Source organism: Nyctibius grandis, chromosome Z (genome assembly GCF_013368605.1).
Source record: "Nyctibius grandis isolate bNycGra1 chromosome Z, bNycGra1.pri, whole genome shotgun sequence".
In the NCBI taxonomy this organism is placed as follows: domain Eukaryota; kingdom Metazoa; phylum Chordata; class Aves; order Nyctibiiformes; family Nyctibiidae; genus Nyctibius; species Nyctibius grandis.
In genome coordinates this window covers 18210690-18226987 of record NC_090695.1, presented here as the reverse complement: position 1 = coordinate 18226987, position 16298 = coordinate 18210690, and the positions used below count along the sequence as shown (strand labels likewise).

Below are 16298 nucleotides of genomic sequence, written 5' to 3'. Positions count from 1 at the left end.
CATGTAAAACATGCATTCTTCATAGGAGAGTCAGAGGAGAATTAACGTCACAAGCAGAATAATTTCATTGCTTTGAATCCTGTGATCATTGTGCATGTTTCTTCGTATACCCCCTTTTCCGACTAAAAGACAATTACTTTGTCTTAAAGAAATGACGCGCTATTAAAACACTGCAGCTTATTTCAAATAGATTGGCTTTTAACTTTGATTCTTTCTGAGGATTTTAGCTACAAAAGAAGATGTCACAACCCTGTATGTTATATGGTCTTTGATCACTAAGATTCTTCCAGACCTTTCTATGCCACTGTTGTGCCAGCCTGCAGTTTCTCCCTACCCTTGCTCCATATGCAGGCTCTTAGTTGGACCTTCTGCCTTCCTGAAGCTGGCTGACAGATTCCTTTCACCAGCAGCACAGCGATTTTCCAAAATAAAATGTAAAATGTATCTGAAATGGCACCAGTACTCACTGGCATTTACAGAACTGCAAGATAATAACCGAAGTAACACAAACACATTTGAAGACGGAGGGTCAGGCGTTTGGTTGTTCATAATTCCTTTATCCTGTGTGGTACTGGTGTCCCAGCCACAGTCGAGCTCCCCAGCTGGGTAAGCTCACAGAGGGGGACACAAGCGCTCAGTACCTCACTGTCGCCTTCTGCCAGATGCCCACTCTCCAAAACTTTCCTCTTCTGCCCAGGAAGGTGTCTGCAAAAAGAAATGGCCTACGAGCTGTGCACCCATGCCCCCTCATTCCTTGACAGGGTAATCTGGAGGAAGATGAATTGGGAGATGTTGTGTCACCCAGAGCCAAGTGCATCTAGCATAAATGACATCCAAGCCCTCCTGGCATTTCCTGTTCCCTGTCATGTGAAGCATCAGAAGACCACGCATTTGTCTTCCTCCTCACTCCCCACCCAAAGCCACATATGTCAAGTTAAAGACACCCCACTTGAAATCTTGTCACCCTACAGAAATTGAATTAGTGTCAATCTACTTTACGTCAGATGCACAATATGGGCACTCATCAATTCCTCCTGGCCCAGTCTCCGTCACCAGCAGGGTGACAGCCTGGTCTGCCTGCCTCTCCTTGTTCTGACAGCTAGGGCTCATGGGCGGGGAACTGTGAATCTTGGATGCAGCTTCATGACACCATTCCTTAACAGGAGTTGAGCCCGTGTTCTGTGAGAGCAGGCATGGGGAAAAATTCTTCGTTCATTCATCCACCCATCCATCCATTCAGAGTTTTGCTTCCTTTCCTCATACAGGAGGATAATTGCTCTGGGGAAAGCAGATTCAGCCCAGCACAAGCAAAGGCACAGGGGAGAAGGTGTTTTGCCTTTAGTTAGATGAAAAAGGGCAGAGGGAGTCAGGGACCCACATGCTGGTGTGCACCCATGTCCTCATCTTCCTGCCATCCTGCCCTCTGGGTAAGCAACTGTTCTGCTTCGGAGATGAAGAGTTTCCTTTTGTGGCTGGATTGCTCTGCTTCTGACTCACAGCAGGAAAATTTAACAGTACTTACAAAGCTAAACAGCAAAAAGTACAAAATTTACATGTGTAATGCATAAAAGGAGGTGAGGGCTGCTTTGATCCACTGCCTGTCTCAGTACATCTAATGGTTTCTTTCCCAATGCCAGCAGCATCTTCTCTGTACTATTCCTGTATAATAAACACCACATGCAGCTGTGAGAGCTGTCAGTGCTCATAGCTGGCACCTCCTGCATACCTCCAGAGACTGGCCAAGAGGAGCAACACAAGTGATGAAACTCTGCCTTGTCTCTTTGCCTTCTGCCCAGCCCATACTACACCCCTCTGAGTAAGGACTAGCTCAGACCTGAGTTTGTTATTAACATGTCTTTGCTGAGTTTAACGATTGTGAGAGCAGTCTGCAGATGTGGCATGATAAGAAAGTTTGATTAATGGGCCCTGTGGTAGTCACGTCTTTTTTCATATACTAGTCACTGATGATGACTCTCCAGAGGCGATGATTCTTAGTCTCTCCTAATCTCCCAAGCACACAGGTCAAAGCTTCTGAGCCAAATGAACAGTTCCCTCAGCAACAGACTCCCCAGTAGAATAAAAATCAAGTTAATATTTTTAATTTACAAATTTTATCGAATGTGTAATTTGAAAGATCAGGTAGAAGAAAGAAAAGAAATTAAATGCTCTTCATTTGAGGAGTGATGGAGAGGGAATCTGTGCACTGGTGAAGTCAGATTAAACGTCAGCTTTCTAGTTTTCCCAATCCTACAACCAGAGCTCCAGTTTTGACAGATTAACCTTTCCCAGGGTAAGAGCTGATCGCATTTTCATGGCAGCCAAGAAGTCAAGAATGATGATTGCATACCAGGGAGAGAAGGTCATATGTGTGAATTATGCTGGACTGCCCCAGCGTGGAGCTCATGCAGGTTCAGCTGCGACAATGCCTGATTGTAACATGAATAGAATCACAGAATCATAGAATAGTTTGGTTGGAAAGGACCTTTAGGAACATCAAGTCCAACCATCAACCTAGCACTGCCAAGTCTACCACTAAACCATGTCTCTAAGCACCACATCTACACATCTTTTAAATACCTCCAGGGATGGTGGTTCCATCACTTCCCTGGGCAGCCTGTTCCAATGTTTGATAACACTTTATGTGAAGAAATTTTTCCTGATATCCAATCTAAACCTCCCCTGGTGCAACTTGAGGCTGTTTCCTCTCATCCTATTGCTTGTTACTTGGGAGAAGAGATCGACACCCACCTCGCTACAACCTCCTTTCAGGCAGTTGTAGAGAGCAATAAGGTCTCCCCTGAGCCTCCTTTTCTCCAGACTAAACAACCCCAGTTCCCTCAGCTGCTCCTCATAAGACTTGTGCTCCAGACCCTTCACCAGCTTCATTGCCCTTCTCTGGATGCACCCCAGCACCTCAATGTTTTTCTTGAAGTGAGGGGCCCAAAAAACTGAGCACAGTATTCCAGATGCAGCCTCACCAGTGCCGAGTACAGGGGAACGATCATTTCCCTAGTCCTGCTGGCCACACTATTTCTGATACAAGCCAGGATGCTGTTGGCCTTCTTGGCCACCTGGACACACTGCTGGCTCGTATTCGGCCGGCTGTTGACCAACACCCCCAGGTCCTTTTCCACCAGGCAGCTTTCCAGCCACTCTTCCCCAAGCCTGTAGTGTTTCATGGGATTGTTGTGACCCAAGTGCAGGACCCAACACTTGGCCTTGTTGAACCTCATAGAATTGGCCTCGGCCCATTGGTCCAGCCTGTCCAGATCCCTCTGCAGAGCCTTTCTACCCTCCAGCAGATCAACACTCCCGTTCAACTTGGTGTCATCTGCCAACTTACTGAGGGTGCACTCTATCCCCTCGTCCAGATCATTGATAAAGATCTTAAAGAGAACTGGCCCCAGTACTGAGCCCTGGGGAACACCACTTGTGACCGGCCGCCAACTGGATTTAACTCCATTCACCACAACTCTTTGGGCCTGGCCATCCAGACAGTTTTTTTACCCAGCGAAGCGTACGCCCATCCAAGCCATGAGCAGCCAGTTTCTCCAGGAGAACGCTGTGGGAAATGGTGTTAAAGGCTTTACTGAAGTCTAGGTAAACAACATCCACAGCCTTTCCCTCATCCAGTAAGTGGGTCACCTTGTCATAGAAGGAGATCAGGTTAGTCAGGCAGGACCTGCCTTTAATGTGGCTAACAGTGTGGCTAATACTTTAAAATTATCTTTAAAGATCTTTTATCACTCAAAAATATATATGACAATGTTTAAAATATAATTTATATGACTGTGTTAATAATAATGTATTATTTGATTATGAAAAACTTTTTACTAACTTTCAAATTCTCTTTAAACTATCTCCCTTTTTTCCTGCACAGCTTACATAGTTATGCTATCTCAAGAAGACACAACAGTAAGGATAAGTCACAAGTCACTTAATTTGTCTTTCCTTTGATCAACTCTCTAGTGTGATTTAGGTGTCAGTTTTACTTTCTCCTGCTAACAAGGTAGTGCAGTTACACTCCATAGCTCTGACCCTCAGCCACATTGAACAGCACAGCTCACTGTAGCTGTACTTCTTTTTGAGTTAATAGAGATCAGAAACTCTTTTTAAAATTAAACACGAGATTGTGGCTGACCAAAAATACATATCTAGAGCATTTTGCCATTACATCAGATTTGACCCTGCACCAAAAAATCAACCCTTTTAACTCCTGGAGTTAACAGGTTAATAGTCCACTTGAAGCCAAAGGAGATGTAGGCATGTGGAGCATGGGATTACCAGACTGGAGGAAGTTACAAGCAAGGAAGCAAAGAGATAATCACTGCATTAATTTCTCTAGAAACAAAAATCTGAGGAGTGTTGAGGAACAGGTCCTGCAAGGCATCTGCTTTAAATAATACATCATACTGTAACTGCCAAACAAAATCAACCTCTCCTGGGTTCCAAGCAATAGTCCACCTTTCCTTTCTGCAGGAATTATTAACACAAAACTTTTTTGCCAGAAGTTCACTTCCCTGAGAAGATAATTCCCCTGGACACCACAGGGAAAGGAGTGGAAAGCTTCAGTCTTCTGCTGGTGCAAGGATAGCACTGAAACTGAAAACACCTGTGTCCTGATTTCATCCTATCTCACAAAAGTGTGGCCAGCAATGTTATGAGCTAGTTCAGTTATAATGTCATTGTTTCTCAAGTCATGTTACATCGATGTTAGTATGATTTCTTATAAGAGGTGGAGACTTTACAAAAGTTTTCTTACGTCCACTCAGTGTCTATGTCTAACAGTTTGTGGAAGAAGTTATGATGAAAAACAAGTTTGAGATGACTAACAAAAACCACAGTGCTGTTCAGATACAGTTTGTTCCACCTCGAGTTACATAGTCATAAAAACTCAGTGAAATAAGTGTCATTATTTTCACTGTTAATCGTTTGTACTTGCTCTCAGCTTACTCACAGACATACTCCTCCCCTGCAGGTGATGCAGCAGAAGAGATTGACTTGGCTGTGGTTTACCAAGCAGCCGCTAACGGCGATGTGAACACACTAACTGCAGTCATTCGAGAAGATCCTTCCATCCTGGAGTGCTGCGACAGCGAGGGTAAATGAAGGCTGAGCTTGTTCTCAGGGGATTAGTTGTTTCAGCTTGCAATTAAATTTTCCATTTTTTATCCTAATTTTTGTGTTCAGTAAATTATATTTAGTAGCAGAATATGGAAAATTTGAGTTATTCTTTGGAACATCCACTGGAAATGCTCAGCTTGGATACTTCTTTCCCCCTGTAATTGTAAGAGTTTTTTATATGGATACAGATAAGTTGCTTTGCTATAATCAGACAGTACTTTATCGTTAATCTATTTTACCTTCTTTAGAGACATACTTAGAAATTGTTGTCATTTCAGGGAAGGAAAAAGAACATTTTTTATCAAAGCCAAATGCCATACATTCTACACATCTCTAGAATAGAGGGTTCCAGTCTTTTGCACTTCAAAAGTATGTGTACAGACACAGTTTGAATGATTTTGTCATGTAATTGTTTGCCAAGGGGTTGGTTGTACAATGTGCAATGATCTAAATAACCTGTTTTATCTGTGAGACTGTGCTCCTTTTCATTTTGTGTTCATCTTACTATTTAATATTATTACAAAGCACTGTCCATTGGCTGCATTTCATACGCATCTATTTCTCAAGTGAATTAGAGCCACAGATCTCTGAAAGCTTCTCTCAAAGAAGACTTTGTTTATTCAAACATATTTTTTTATTGCAGTTTCTTCTAAATGGTCCACATGGACACTGTCTATTCTAATCTTCACCAGCTTCTAACAAGTTATCAATTTTTCCTACACTTTAAACCAGACATCCTAATTGTTATCTTTAAAACGTCTGTTGGTCAGTAGGGAAAATGCTTAATCGAGCTAAAATGCTCTCAGTCCAGGTCTTTAATGGGAGAGAGACTAGGTATGAAGGGCAGTAGGTGGAGATAGACTGATCAGCAAATGGAAGTATTTCAGCTCCAGAATAAACTTGTTTACTAGGTTGTACATACAAATGTAACTAAAGACCAGTCTTGCAAAACAAAACATATGGCTCATATCCTGCACATATGGCAGAGTCTGCATAACGTCAGGTTGCACAGTGCACATTTGCTCAGCAGTCTCATTGCATCCAGTAAGAATAATTATTCTTCAGTTGTGTCTGAAGTTTCTAGTAGTCTTACAGTTTCTGATATTCATGTTTACTCCCAACTTAGTGATTTTAAATTGCTTTGCCAGATTCTGCAGGAAAATCTCTTGCTGTTATTCAGCAGTTAACAGAATGGAAGGAAGAGGAAGCAATTAAAAGATATCATAACACTTCATGATGAAACTTGAGTATTGAGTTTCAATGTAGATTTCAGGTTTTTTCCAGCACAGAAATTGTTTGAAGAATTTAAAATAAGTTCTCATGACAACAGAAAAGAAAATATTCCAGAGCAAATCCAGTCTTTAAAAAAAGTTATTGTCTACATAAAGCATCAACACACATACACACCTTTGCACGGGACAGGGCTTGATTTCTTAAATCTTTTGAATATATAGAGACAGAATAAAGATGGGGTTTGAGAAAATTAGCCAACCACCATCTGGCTACTAGTCATTCTGAAGAGTATCAGCGTCCAAAATGGAGTACAAAGCCAACAGTTCATATTGGGAGCTCGTCAACAGAAAAACACTTTTCCCTCCAGAAGTAGAGTTAATGAGGCAAGGCTTTCACTAATGAAGTGATGCTCTTTTTAAAACCAGTGGTCAGTAACTGGCATAGCAGTTACTTGCTGCCTGCAAAAGGCTGAGTACAACTGTTGGACAGTTGTCAGAGAAAATATTTGTTAATTTGCCAGTGCTAACATTAGCAAATAAGAAAATATCTCTATCTCATGGCTTTGACAAAATAAAAATTGTAAAAGAATGTTTGACTTTCTTCCCCAGGTTGCACACCTTTGATGCATGCTGTGTCAGGACGCCAGGTTGATACAGTGAAGCTTCTGTTGAAGATGGGAGCCAATATTAACACTCAAGATGCTTGTGGACGTACCAGTTTATCTCTGGCAACTTATCTGGTACCAAGACTTGTGGGATAAGGATGGAAAGATAGATAGAGTGAAGGGAGTAAATGTGCAGACCAAATAAGATTTCTATTTACACTACAGAAAGAAAAAAAGTACAAAACATTTGGTTCTAGACAACAGCGAAATGTAAACTCTACTGTAATGCAAAGCTGGAAGCAGTCATTATTAGAAAAGGATCAGGACTCCTGGCAGAGTGTCCTTTCTCTTTCGGGTTGTAAAAACAGTGCATGGTGTGGGGACATCAGTAGATCCAGGGTCCTCTGTGTGGTTTCAAGAAAACCACTTGCTTCTGTGCACTGGAAAGTCCCTCTTGTTCTTAATGTGCAGATTAACTTCTCCCCTCCCACTGCCAGCATCAGATTTTTATGCTCCAGAAAGGGCGTTCCTATCTCAAATTCTGGTGGTCAGCAGGCACGTTTTCCTGCACACCACATGAGCCAGGGCATTGCTTTTTTTCACTATTGTGTGGACCTTGGATGGCCAGGTTAAGAACTTAAGTTCAAGGTGCTGCAGGTGCCAGTGCAGTTGCTCAGATCATAATCAATCCAATCCCCCAATCAACTCACATGCAAGTGATAGTAGGGGCAGACAGCCCATTGAGAAGTTTTGGGAAGGGAGATGTGGTGCTCTCTGTCTGAAGCACACAAGGATGTCCTCTTCTCCTTAGTCTTCTACTCCTCACTGGAGGGAATTCAGGATTCAGAGAGAGAGGATGGGGACCAAGTTAGTTGGGCAGAGGGGTTGACCATGGGCTTCCATTATGAGTTGGACAGAAAGGAGGAAGGAATGTTCACCCGTGCTGCATAGTATGACTTATGGCTGGATGACTGCCACTTCATTTAAACAGATACCATGGCAGCCTAATCAAATCACATCCCTTGCATCTAGCTTCTTCCTGCAAATTCAGGACAAAAACAATACTTCTGCTCAGCTGTGTGATATTCAGCCAGAAAATAAGTGTAGAAAATAGCAAAACAGGCAGTCATTCAGTGCAAGGACCATGCCTCACTAACTTGAGAATAAACATTTCCTCTGCCAGATATTTTTCAAAAAATCCCACAATTAGTGTCATGCTCCTTTTTTCCTTCCTCTTTTCCCAGAGGGGAAGAAATATTCTTTGGAAAAAAAAAAGAAATGACTGGAAAAGATTTAAACCACCCAGCCTTCAAAGTTTCCATTTCTGTTTCTGTGATGGATATAATCGGAGGTCCAGTGAGCATTTGGCTGTGGTGTCTGTCCAGGGAACTGAACTCCACAGAGCTCCACACTCACAATCGCATGCAGAATTCGGTGGTGTGGTACTTCCACCGGGAGCTGCAGCAGCAATGTTCTGATTCCATCATTCCACACCTTTTCCCTATAAACACTGGTAATGCCAATCCGACATAGCTCATACAGGAGGGAACAGTCTTTATCGATTGCCTGCGGAGGCTTGAACGAAACACTGAAACACACGCTTGATTTCTCTAGGACTTAAGCATACGCTGAAAGATTTATGCGGTCACAACCAGATCGTTTACTTGCTTTTTTGTTGAGGTGATCAATAGAAGGTTTTAGTCCAAGAACTGATTCATCCCATCTGTTTTGGTGCTGTTTTCAGTCTAACATTGTCACTAATTCAAACTTCTGCAACAATGTTTATAGACCACACTCTAAGGCTTTTTACTATTTATTTGCCATCCCTGCTAAAATCCTGTAAAGGAAATGAGATTAAATGCTCATGTTCTTGGTTTAACCTAGCAGAATTAAATCCACATGCAGGAATAGGTGTAACGTTTGTTAGTGATACAGGAATTACCAGTGATACAGGAATTACCAGGTTTTTAATCACTGTTTACTTAGTCCATACTTGCCACAGCTGCAGAAAAAAACAGAACGCAGTGTAAAGAAAACACCTTATCACAGAAATGAATGACCGAGCTAGTCTGAGACTCGGACTCCAAAGGGGAACCGCTCTCAGTGCTGAGAGACCTATAGTGGGGAAACAAAATACCAGTTTGTCTGCTGGCAGAAACAGCTACAGTCACACAGGGATGCCAGAATCACCAAGCACAGATCTGGCCTGATGCATTTTACTTTCCTCTTTGACACGCTCTAATTTCTTTTTTAGGGCTGGCTGGAAGGCTGTGTCAGCCTGCTCAGAAACGGTGCTAAGCAGAACATACCCGACAAAAATGGGAGGCTGCCGCTACATGCTGCTACAGCAGAGCCTGACGTGAGGTATGTCCCAGGCTCCAACAGCGTCTGCTGGTTGAATCTCAACAGGTAGTCACCAACACAAGCTACCCAGACCAAAGGGGAGCCCAAGTCAGGAAGGTTCGCTGTGGCAGTTACACTTGTGACTTGCTCCTTTGTTCAGTAGTTATCACGAAGGGGGTAGAGAGGAGGAAGAGCATTGTACAACACGTGTAACAGAGATACATGGCCAAGTAAGGTGAGGAGCCTGGTTTAAGATCACAACAGCAGGAGGGGAAAAAAAATTTATAATAGAGGTTGAAACCCTGGGTTTCCCCTGACCAATCACCTTTCTGTCACCTCTCCACAAGAAATATTACAAGAAGCTCCTTCTCTGGACTTCTCCTCTGAGTGGCACGGCAAATCTGAGAAAAGTTTTCCACATGACAACCTCTCTGAGAGCCCCTACTGTAAAGCGGAAGCTGAGGTTTGCTGGCCTGGCTCATTTTAAACTACTTTTACTGAAGGTGGAGTAACAACTACAGAGTGTCTTCACAAGAAGTCTTAGGAAAGATCCTCTTTGTCTCATTCCAGTCTGTGATAATAATAAGGTTTAACAAATTTTGATTTGTGCATCTGAATAAATTCACTCAAAAAACTCTCCTAAGTCAATTACATCTGGAGGGATAGGAAGACATTCAGTACATGTAAAATGTTCATGCAACTTAATCACTGAGTCTACGGTTTTGCTGCTGTCGCCATTTCAGACCAGCCCAGACCTCTGTGCTTTTCTGTTGATCTTGCTCTCTAGCCTTTTTTAACAGCTTTGTTAATTTTCCACGTTATCATTGCTTTTCATGCATCACTTGCAGAGAATAGTTTGAGGTTTCTGCAAAAGTACGGGTCACTGTCATTAAACAAAGCCTCCACAGAAAGAAGACAATGTTTGTACAACACTGCACTTGGTGCTACTTGAAAGGGAACAGTAAGCTACTTTACCAGCAGCACACAGGGTTCCCTGAATGTTTTTCCCATTCTCCATGGATACAGGCAGACCTTTGCTCTGCACAGGAGTTTACCAGTTGCTCAGTTGCTTTTCCTCTGTCTTCTCACTGGTTTGCCCCATGCCTAAAAGGCGTGCCTGGAGCACTGAGGGGGAGGCTTTTCCATCACGGTCATTGTCACTCTCCTGAATCCCATGTCATTGCCAAAAGGGCATATGCAGTGGCCAGCTATGAAATGCTTTTTCAGCCAAGTTTGAAAGCTGGCAGCCTGCTGCTACAATCCCATGTGCTGGAGGCAGCACATGGACCACGTGGAAAGACAGAGACAGCGATCAGCCAATGTATGTATTGATTTGACAATTGATTTATGTGCTTCAGTGCATTCCACAGAGCCTAAGAGGAAAGGTGGAAAGAGAATCCATGGACTTCCTCATCTACGTCTTTAGGAGTAAATATCAGAGAAATCTCAGCTGCATGGCTGAATATCTACATATTTGAGTGGTAGGATCTATGTTGCCATAGTGGCCTAAGGATATGTGAGCCAAAGTTTGTTGTTGACAGAGGTTTTACACTCAAAGAAGATTTCCTTCACATACACTGGTTTCACTGATTATATCTGGGGTTAAACTACAGAACAATGTATCAGATTATAAAACTGTGATAAATGGGTTTTACAATAATATTTTGGTTATCTCTCTTTCTGCTCACTAGTCCATTTTTAGCCAGACCTGTTTTCAGATACTGAATTTCTGAGATTCTGAGTTATTGTGCCAAATGATCACAAAATGTCTCTTCCCTTTTACAAATTTTTACCAAACTAATCACAGCAATCCTAAAATGTCATCCTTTTAAGAGTTCCTATAGTGTGACTCCATTATGCCATTGGTTGTGTGATTCAGAAAAGGAGGTGTAGCACCCCTTTTCTACAAGTATTTGTATCCATATACATGTGGATTTGAAGTCCTAGAAAAGCACTGGGATCTGCTCAGTCTTCACCATTTAGGAATACTCTAGTTAGAGAAAAATTAAATTTGGACTTCTGACACTTGAAGATGGCATCACCAACAGATAAGCTTTTCCCCTGCAAAATTGCCCAAATCATCCCTAAGCAACTGTAAATGTCTTTCTTTTGAATAATTTACATTATCTAGTTGTTTATTACTGGGGGGTGTGGAAGAAACAAATTTGTCATGCAACATTCTCAACTTGATCTAATCCACACACCTGAGCACAGTTCAATCCAGAAAACATACTGAAAGTTGTTGAAGATTGTTGTTGATGAAAAACAGCAAAAGATTTTCAGTCACCTATGCATGGGAATAAATGCATGGTTGTATATATTTATCTGTGCATTATCTGTACATTTATCAGAGTTCCCTCCTTGACATTTCATCTTTTAATTTCCTTGCAGAACAGTATGTCTTTCAAATGTCCATGTTTTGAAGGATTCTAGAAAATACACACCTTCAGATGAGCCACATATTTGCATCATGATCTTATCTAGGGATCCACTAAGGATCTTTCCTTTTGCTAGAACCATAAGAACTGTACATCCATGTTAGGATCTATGCTATTTGGCTTTGTTACAGCCTGTGACAGGATGGTCCTTTTCATCTTCATGGCCCACCCATGTGTATGATACAAACAGCATCCTACTATAAAACACAACCACCTTCGCCAAACCTATAGTGGTTTCAGAACACCTTCATGGCATACCAAAAGGAAAAGAAAAGCAAATTCCACGCAGTGTTAAAAACATTATTGCACTTGAGTAATATTTCATGTAACTATTTTATTGTAACTGTTCCCTCCACCAGAGGGGAGTGCTCATAGCCTGATATTCTATAATATGTGAACCAATGCATTACTGTATTTTATACCATAACAATGGCCCTATCCCAGCAGACACACTGTGAGGCCTTGTAAAATAATATTGGTTTGTGTGTGTGTAAATATACAGTATGGATGCATACACACACATAAACACACACACAACATCACATTACTCCAAGAGTAAAGGAGAGTAAAAAATCCTTTTAGAAAGTGGTGATTAACATTTCTGTTTGTTTAAAACTTTATAAAATAGAATGACAATGAATTGCTAAGCTACTAAAAAATGCAAACATGTATAGTATTACACACTCTGATCCAAGCTGGCAATCAGCACAAGAATTCTTCCTAGTGGATCTGCTTTCAATTCCCAGCACTAAGCTTCTGTTGTGACAGTAAGCCATAAAGTCCTATTTGCTTTTCTAGTATGACAAAACTCAGGCCTAAGATTCTGACCTGTGCCCATCACTAATACTGATTTTTCTTGAAATTGCATGTTTTGTTTCTCAAAAAATGTCAATTTTTCAGGTTTAATCAGGAGAACAGCACACTGATTATGTCATTGCTTCCGCAGGCTTCTGAACGTGCTGCTGCAGCAGTCAAATCTCATTGAAATTAATCATCAGGACAATGAGGTGAGTAAGCTTGTGCTACAACCCACAGTACCAGGCTCTGGGGGCATACAAGTCATGCTGTTCAGAAAGAGTCCACTGTGCTATCAATTTTATGATGAGACTGTGCACTAATCAAAAATTTCTGTAATGCTTTTGCTGAACTCTGCAAAGCATTATCTCATTTTTCCTACTATACGTGATGTACCTTTCGGCTAATAAACATTTTCCTTATACTGCCAAATAAGAGGTACCATCAGTCTCTTAACTCACTTGCCAAGACATTAGTTGCTTTTGATTCTTCTAAATTTAGACATTGGACTAAATCTTCACCTTTACCAATCATCCCATCATTAAAGTACTGTTCTCAGGAAAAATATCGGAAAGCTGTTATTACACAGAACAGCCATGGAGCTACAAAAATTTACATTATCCTCTGATCCTTAAAGAATTATGCCCTGCATATATATACATATACAGTGTACAAAGGAGACTATTCACTTCCCAAATGTGTTCTTCTCCAAATAGAGAAGCCAAGACACAAGAGAGACTCTGGATGTCTTTTCATATGTTTCTCTTCACTCTAACAATTGCTCAAGGACACTTCTCTTCTCTATGGTGCCAGAACTGCCACAGGGTTGTTAATTTTCCCTCTTCCCATGAACCTCCCTTATACACTGGATGGTTTGCAGACCCTGCTCACAGCAACCTAATCCAGACATATGCTTTGTCTTGGCATAGAATTATATTGCTAATGAATTGCATGGAACCATGGATCATCATTTCAAGCCTTAATGTTTTGCTGTAGTGCATCACTACATGTAATTTGTAACTTCTAGTCCAGCTCACTGTCATTTGGCACTGAGAAGATATTTGTTCAAGTGTCAGTACTAAGCCCTGAATATTCATGTTTTCTGAAAAATGTGGATCCTCACAAATGATTGCAGCTAATAGAGCTGCTCTCTTGGCATAAGTAAAACACTTCAGTTTTCCCATCTTACACTTGAGAAAAACACCCCGATGAATGCATGAACACATAAACAGTAAGAAATACATCTAGAGGTTTCATAGTTTCCACAACTATGGCTTTCTGTGGGTTTACTTATGAAGCCTGTAAGATGACAACATGAAGAAACATTCCCTGAAACAGCCTCGAATCTGGGCAAAACAAGTGTCGCTACTACATTTCTCACAGACATTTCTTGGGTTTTCTCCTTTTATGTCCCCTGTTGCTCCTTATTTTTTATAAATGAGCAATTGTTTGGCTGTCTCACCTTTAACATTATATTCTGCTGGATCTTCAGCTTTGGCAGTTCTGATATCACTCTCATGCTTCCTGTTACAAACAGTAGTCTATTTACAGATGCCACTCAAGGGTGGTGTCACCATGAACAAACCAGATGGGTGCTGGCTAGACAGCCATTGCCCACTGCAGCAGAATCACAGAATCACAGAATCAATCAGGTTGGAAGAGACCTCTGGGATAATCGAGTCCAACCATTGCCCTGACACCACCATGTCAACTAGACCATGGCACTAAGTGCCACTTCTAGTCTTTTCTTAAACACATCCAGAGATGGTGACTCCACCACCTCCCTGGGCAGCCTGTTCCAATGTCTAATGACCCTTTCTGAGAAGAAATGCTTCCTAATGTCTAACCTGAACCTCAGGCCCACACGTGTGAGCTACCACTACAACCAGCTCAATGCTCTTTGCTCAGTTGGGTCCTCTGAAAGGACACATGGAATGTACAAAATTAGAAAAGAAATAGAGAACAAAACAGGAAGCAGCATTACGCTCTGTCTGAATCCTTGGTACACCCACATCTTCAATGTCGGCTGCAAGAGTAATCTGAAAAATTATATACCAGAAAAGGAACAGAAAAAGACTACAAACATGGTACTAGTAATAGAGTAGCTTCCTTTCATGGACAGGTTAACAACTAGAACAAAATACAACAGACTTTCAGCTTGGCAACTATGTCAGCGGGATGATACAATACAAGTCTGTGGCATCATAAATTGCATGGAGAAAATGGAAAGAGAAGATGAAAAGAGAAATTAATGGGTTTTTACATCTAAAACGATGGGGACACCTACAGAAATTATCAGGCAGCAGTTTTAAAGAAAATTAAAATAATTACTTTTTCAGAAAATGTGTCATTACCCTGTGGATGTCTGGATGTCACAGGAAGTCTTCAGCCTGATTACCAAATGTTAGGTGACCGTATATCATCAAGCCTTCTTTCTTAACTTTTCTCCCTAAGCATCTGCTGCTGACCTCTCTGAGCTGTGTCCCTGTACTAGAAAGATCTTTGATCCCTACCCACAGTTCTCACACTCTTATGTTACAGCTGACTCTGCTGGTTACCAGAGCAGAAACTGAGAGTAAGTTGATTTTTCAAGGATTTTTTGTCTGTATCAACAGACTGAGAGTGGATGACAGAAAGCTGGCCTGGTACATTGCAGCTTCTCCTCTTTCAGTGATTTTTCCTCCTCTCTAGGGCTAGGGATGAGGACCCATTTCCCAGATGGAAATCACTTCACTGAAGCGTAGCTTCACAGCACTCACAGATACTGAGTGTCCATCAACAGTACTAAGTCGCTTGTATCAAAACCTTGGTCCTCTGACGTCATTGGCAGAGCTCCCATTAATTTCAGTTAGGGCAGGATTTTACCTTCATTTTTGGTTTTACAAAACCAAAACTCCCATGATTAAGCTTTGCACACCCTAACTAAAACCAAAACTGCTCTTGTTCAACTGCTGTGTTTTGCACCATCTATACGCAAGCCATCTGGGGACTTGAAAAGCCTTATGAGATACCTGATGAGTGAGAGAAATTAATATTAGGATATTCAAGCTTTTAGTTAGAAAATCACTGCTAACAACTTCCACTATTAATGCACTGATAACCTGTCTGCATCAATGTTTTATACCTTGAACTTTACCCGAGTTGTTGCCAGTATGGGGTTCTATGTCAAGTTTTAATTTCTCTTGCACTCTACATTTTTTGCTTTTTATCATTTTAGAAATGAGGTAAGACCCTTGAAATGCATTTTCCCTGATAAGAGATAGTAAAAAACAGCCGCCCAAAGTAAAATATTACCATATCTGAACAATGTTAGCAATTTTTAAGAAACACATTGAATGAGTAACTTTATACAGAAAATTTTTAATATTATGGTTGTAGAGTAAAATATAGGTGTGTATAACAATGCTGATGAAGGTGCAAATACAGGCCATGGATTCTCTGATCTACCAAGACTGACTGAACACAGCTAAGGCGGAATGAAAACACAGTCAATAGCTTACCATTTGCTTTGTTTTCTCCCTAAACAGTAAGTATGAGATGTTTATATTGTGACTTTTTTGTTGACATCACTGGATCAGTTCCTTAGCTTACTGATTAGTGGCAGCTAGAATACTAGCTTACAATATTTATTTTGGATCCAAGATATGACCTAAAATAAACATCACACTGTGTCTTGTTAAAGCACCAGTCTGAAACAGGCTTTTCTCACAGGATCCAAACTGAGCGGTGAAGAACCATCCCCCAGTCATCGCGGTCCTGAC

At 41.3% G+C, this 16298-nt stretch overlaps 1 protein-coding gene across 1 annotated transcript in view; it reads left to right on the top strand.

Annotated features, from left to right (window-relative positions):
- The window catches only part of ANKRD55 (ankyrin repeat domain 55), a 57173-nt gene that overhangs the window by 4714 nt on the left and 36161 nt on the right, over positions 1 to 16298 (top strand). The window contains exons 2-5 of the mRNA XM_068423856.1: positions 4979 to 5101; positions 6966 to 7096; positions 9216 to 9325; positions 12689 to 12749. Coding sequence (XP_068279957.1) covers positions 4979 to 5101; positions 6966 to 7096; positions 9216 to 9325; positions 12689 to 12749 — 425 coding nt within the window. The remainder of the gene's footprint in view (positions 1 to 4978; positions 5102 to 6965; positions 7097 to 9215; positions 9326 to 12688; positions 12750 to 16298) is intronic.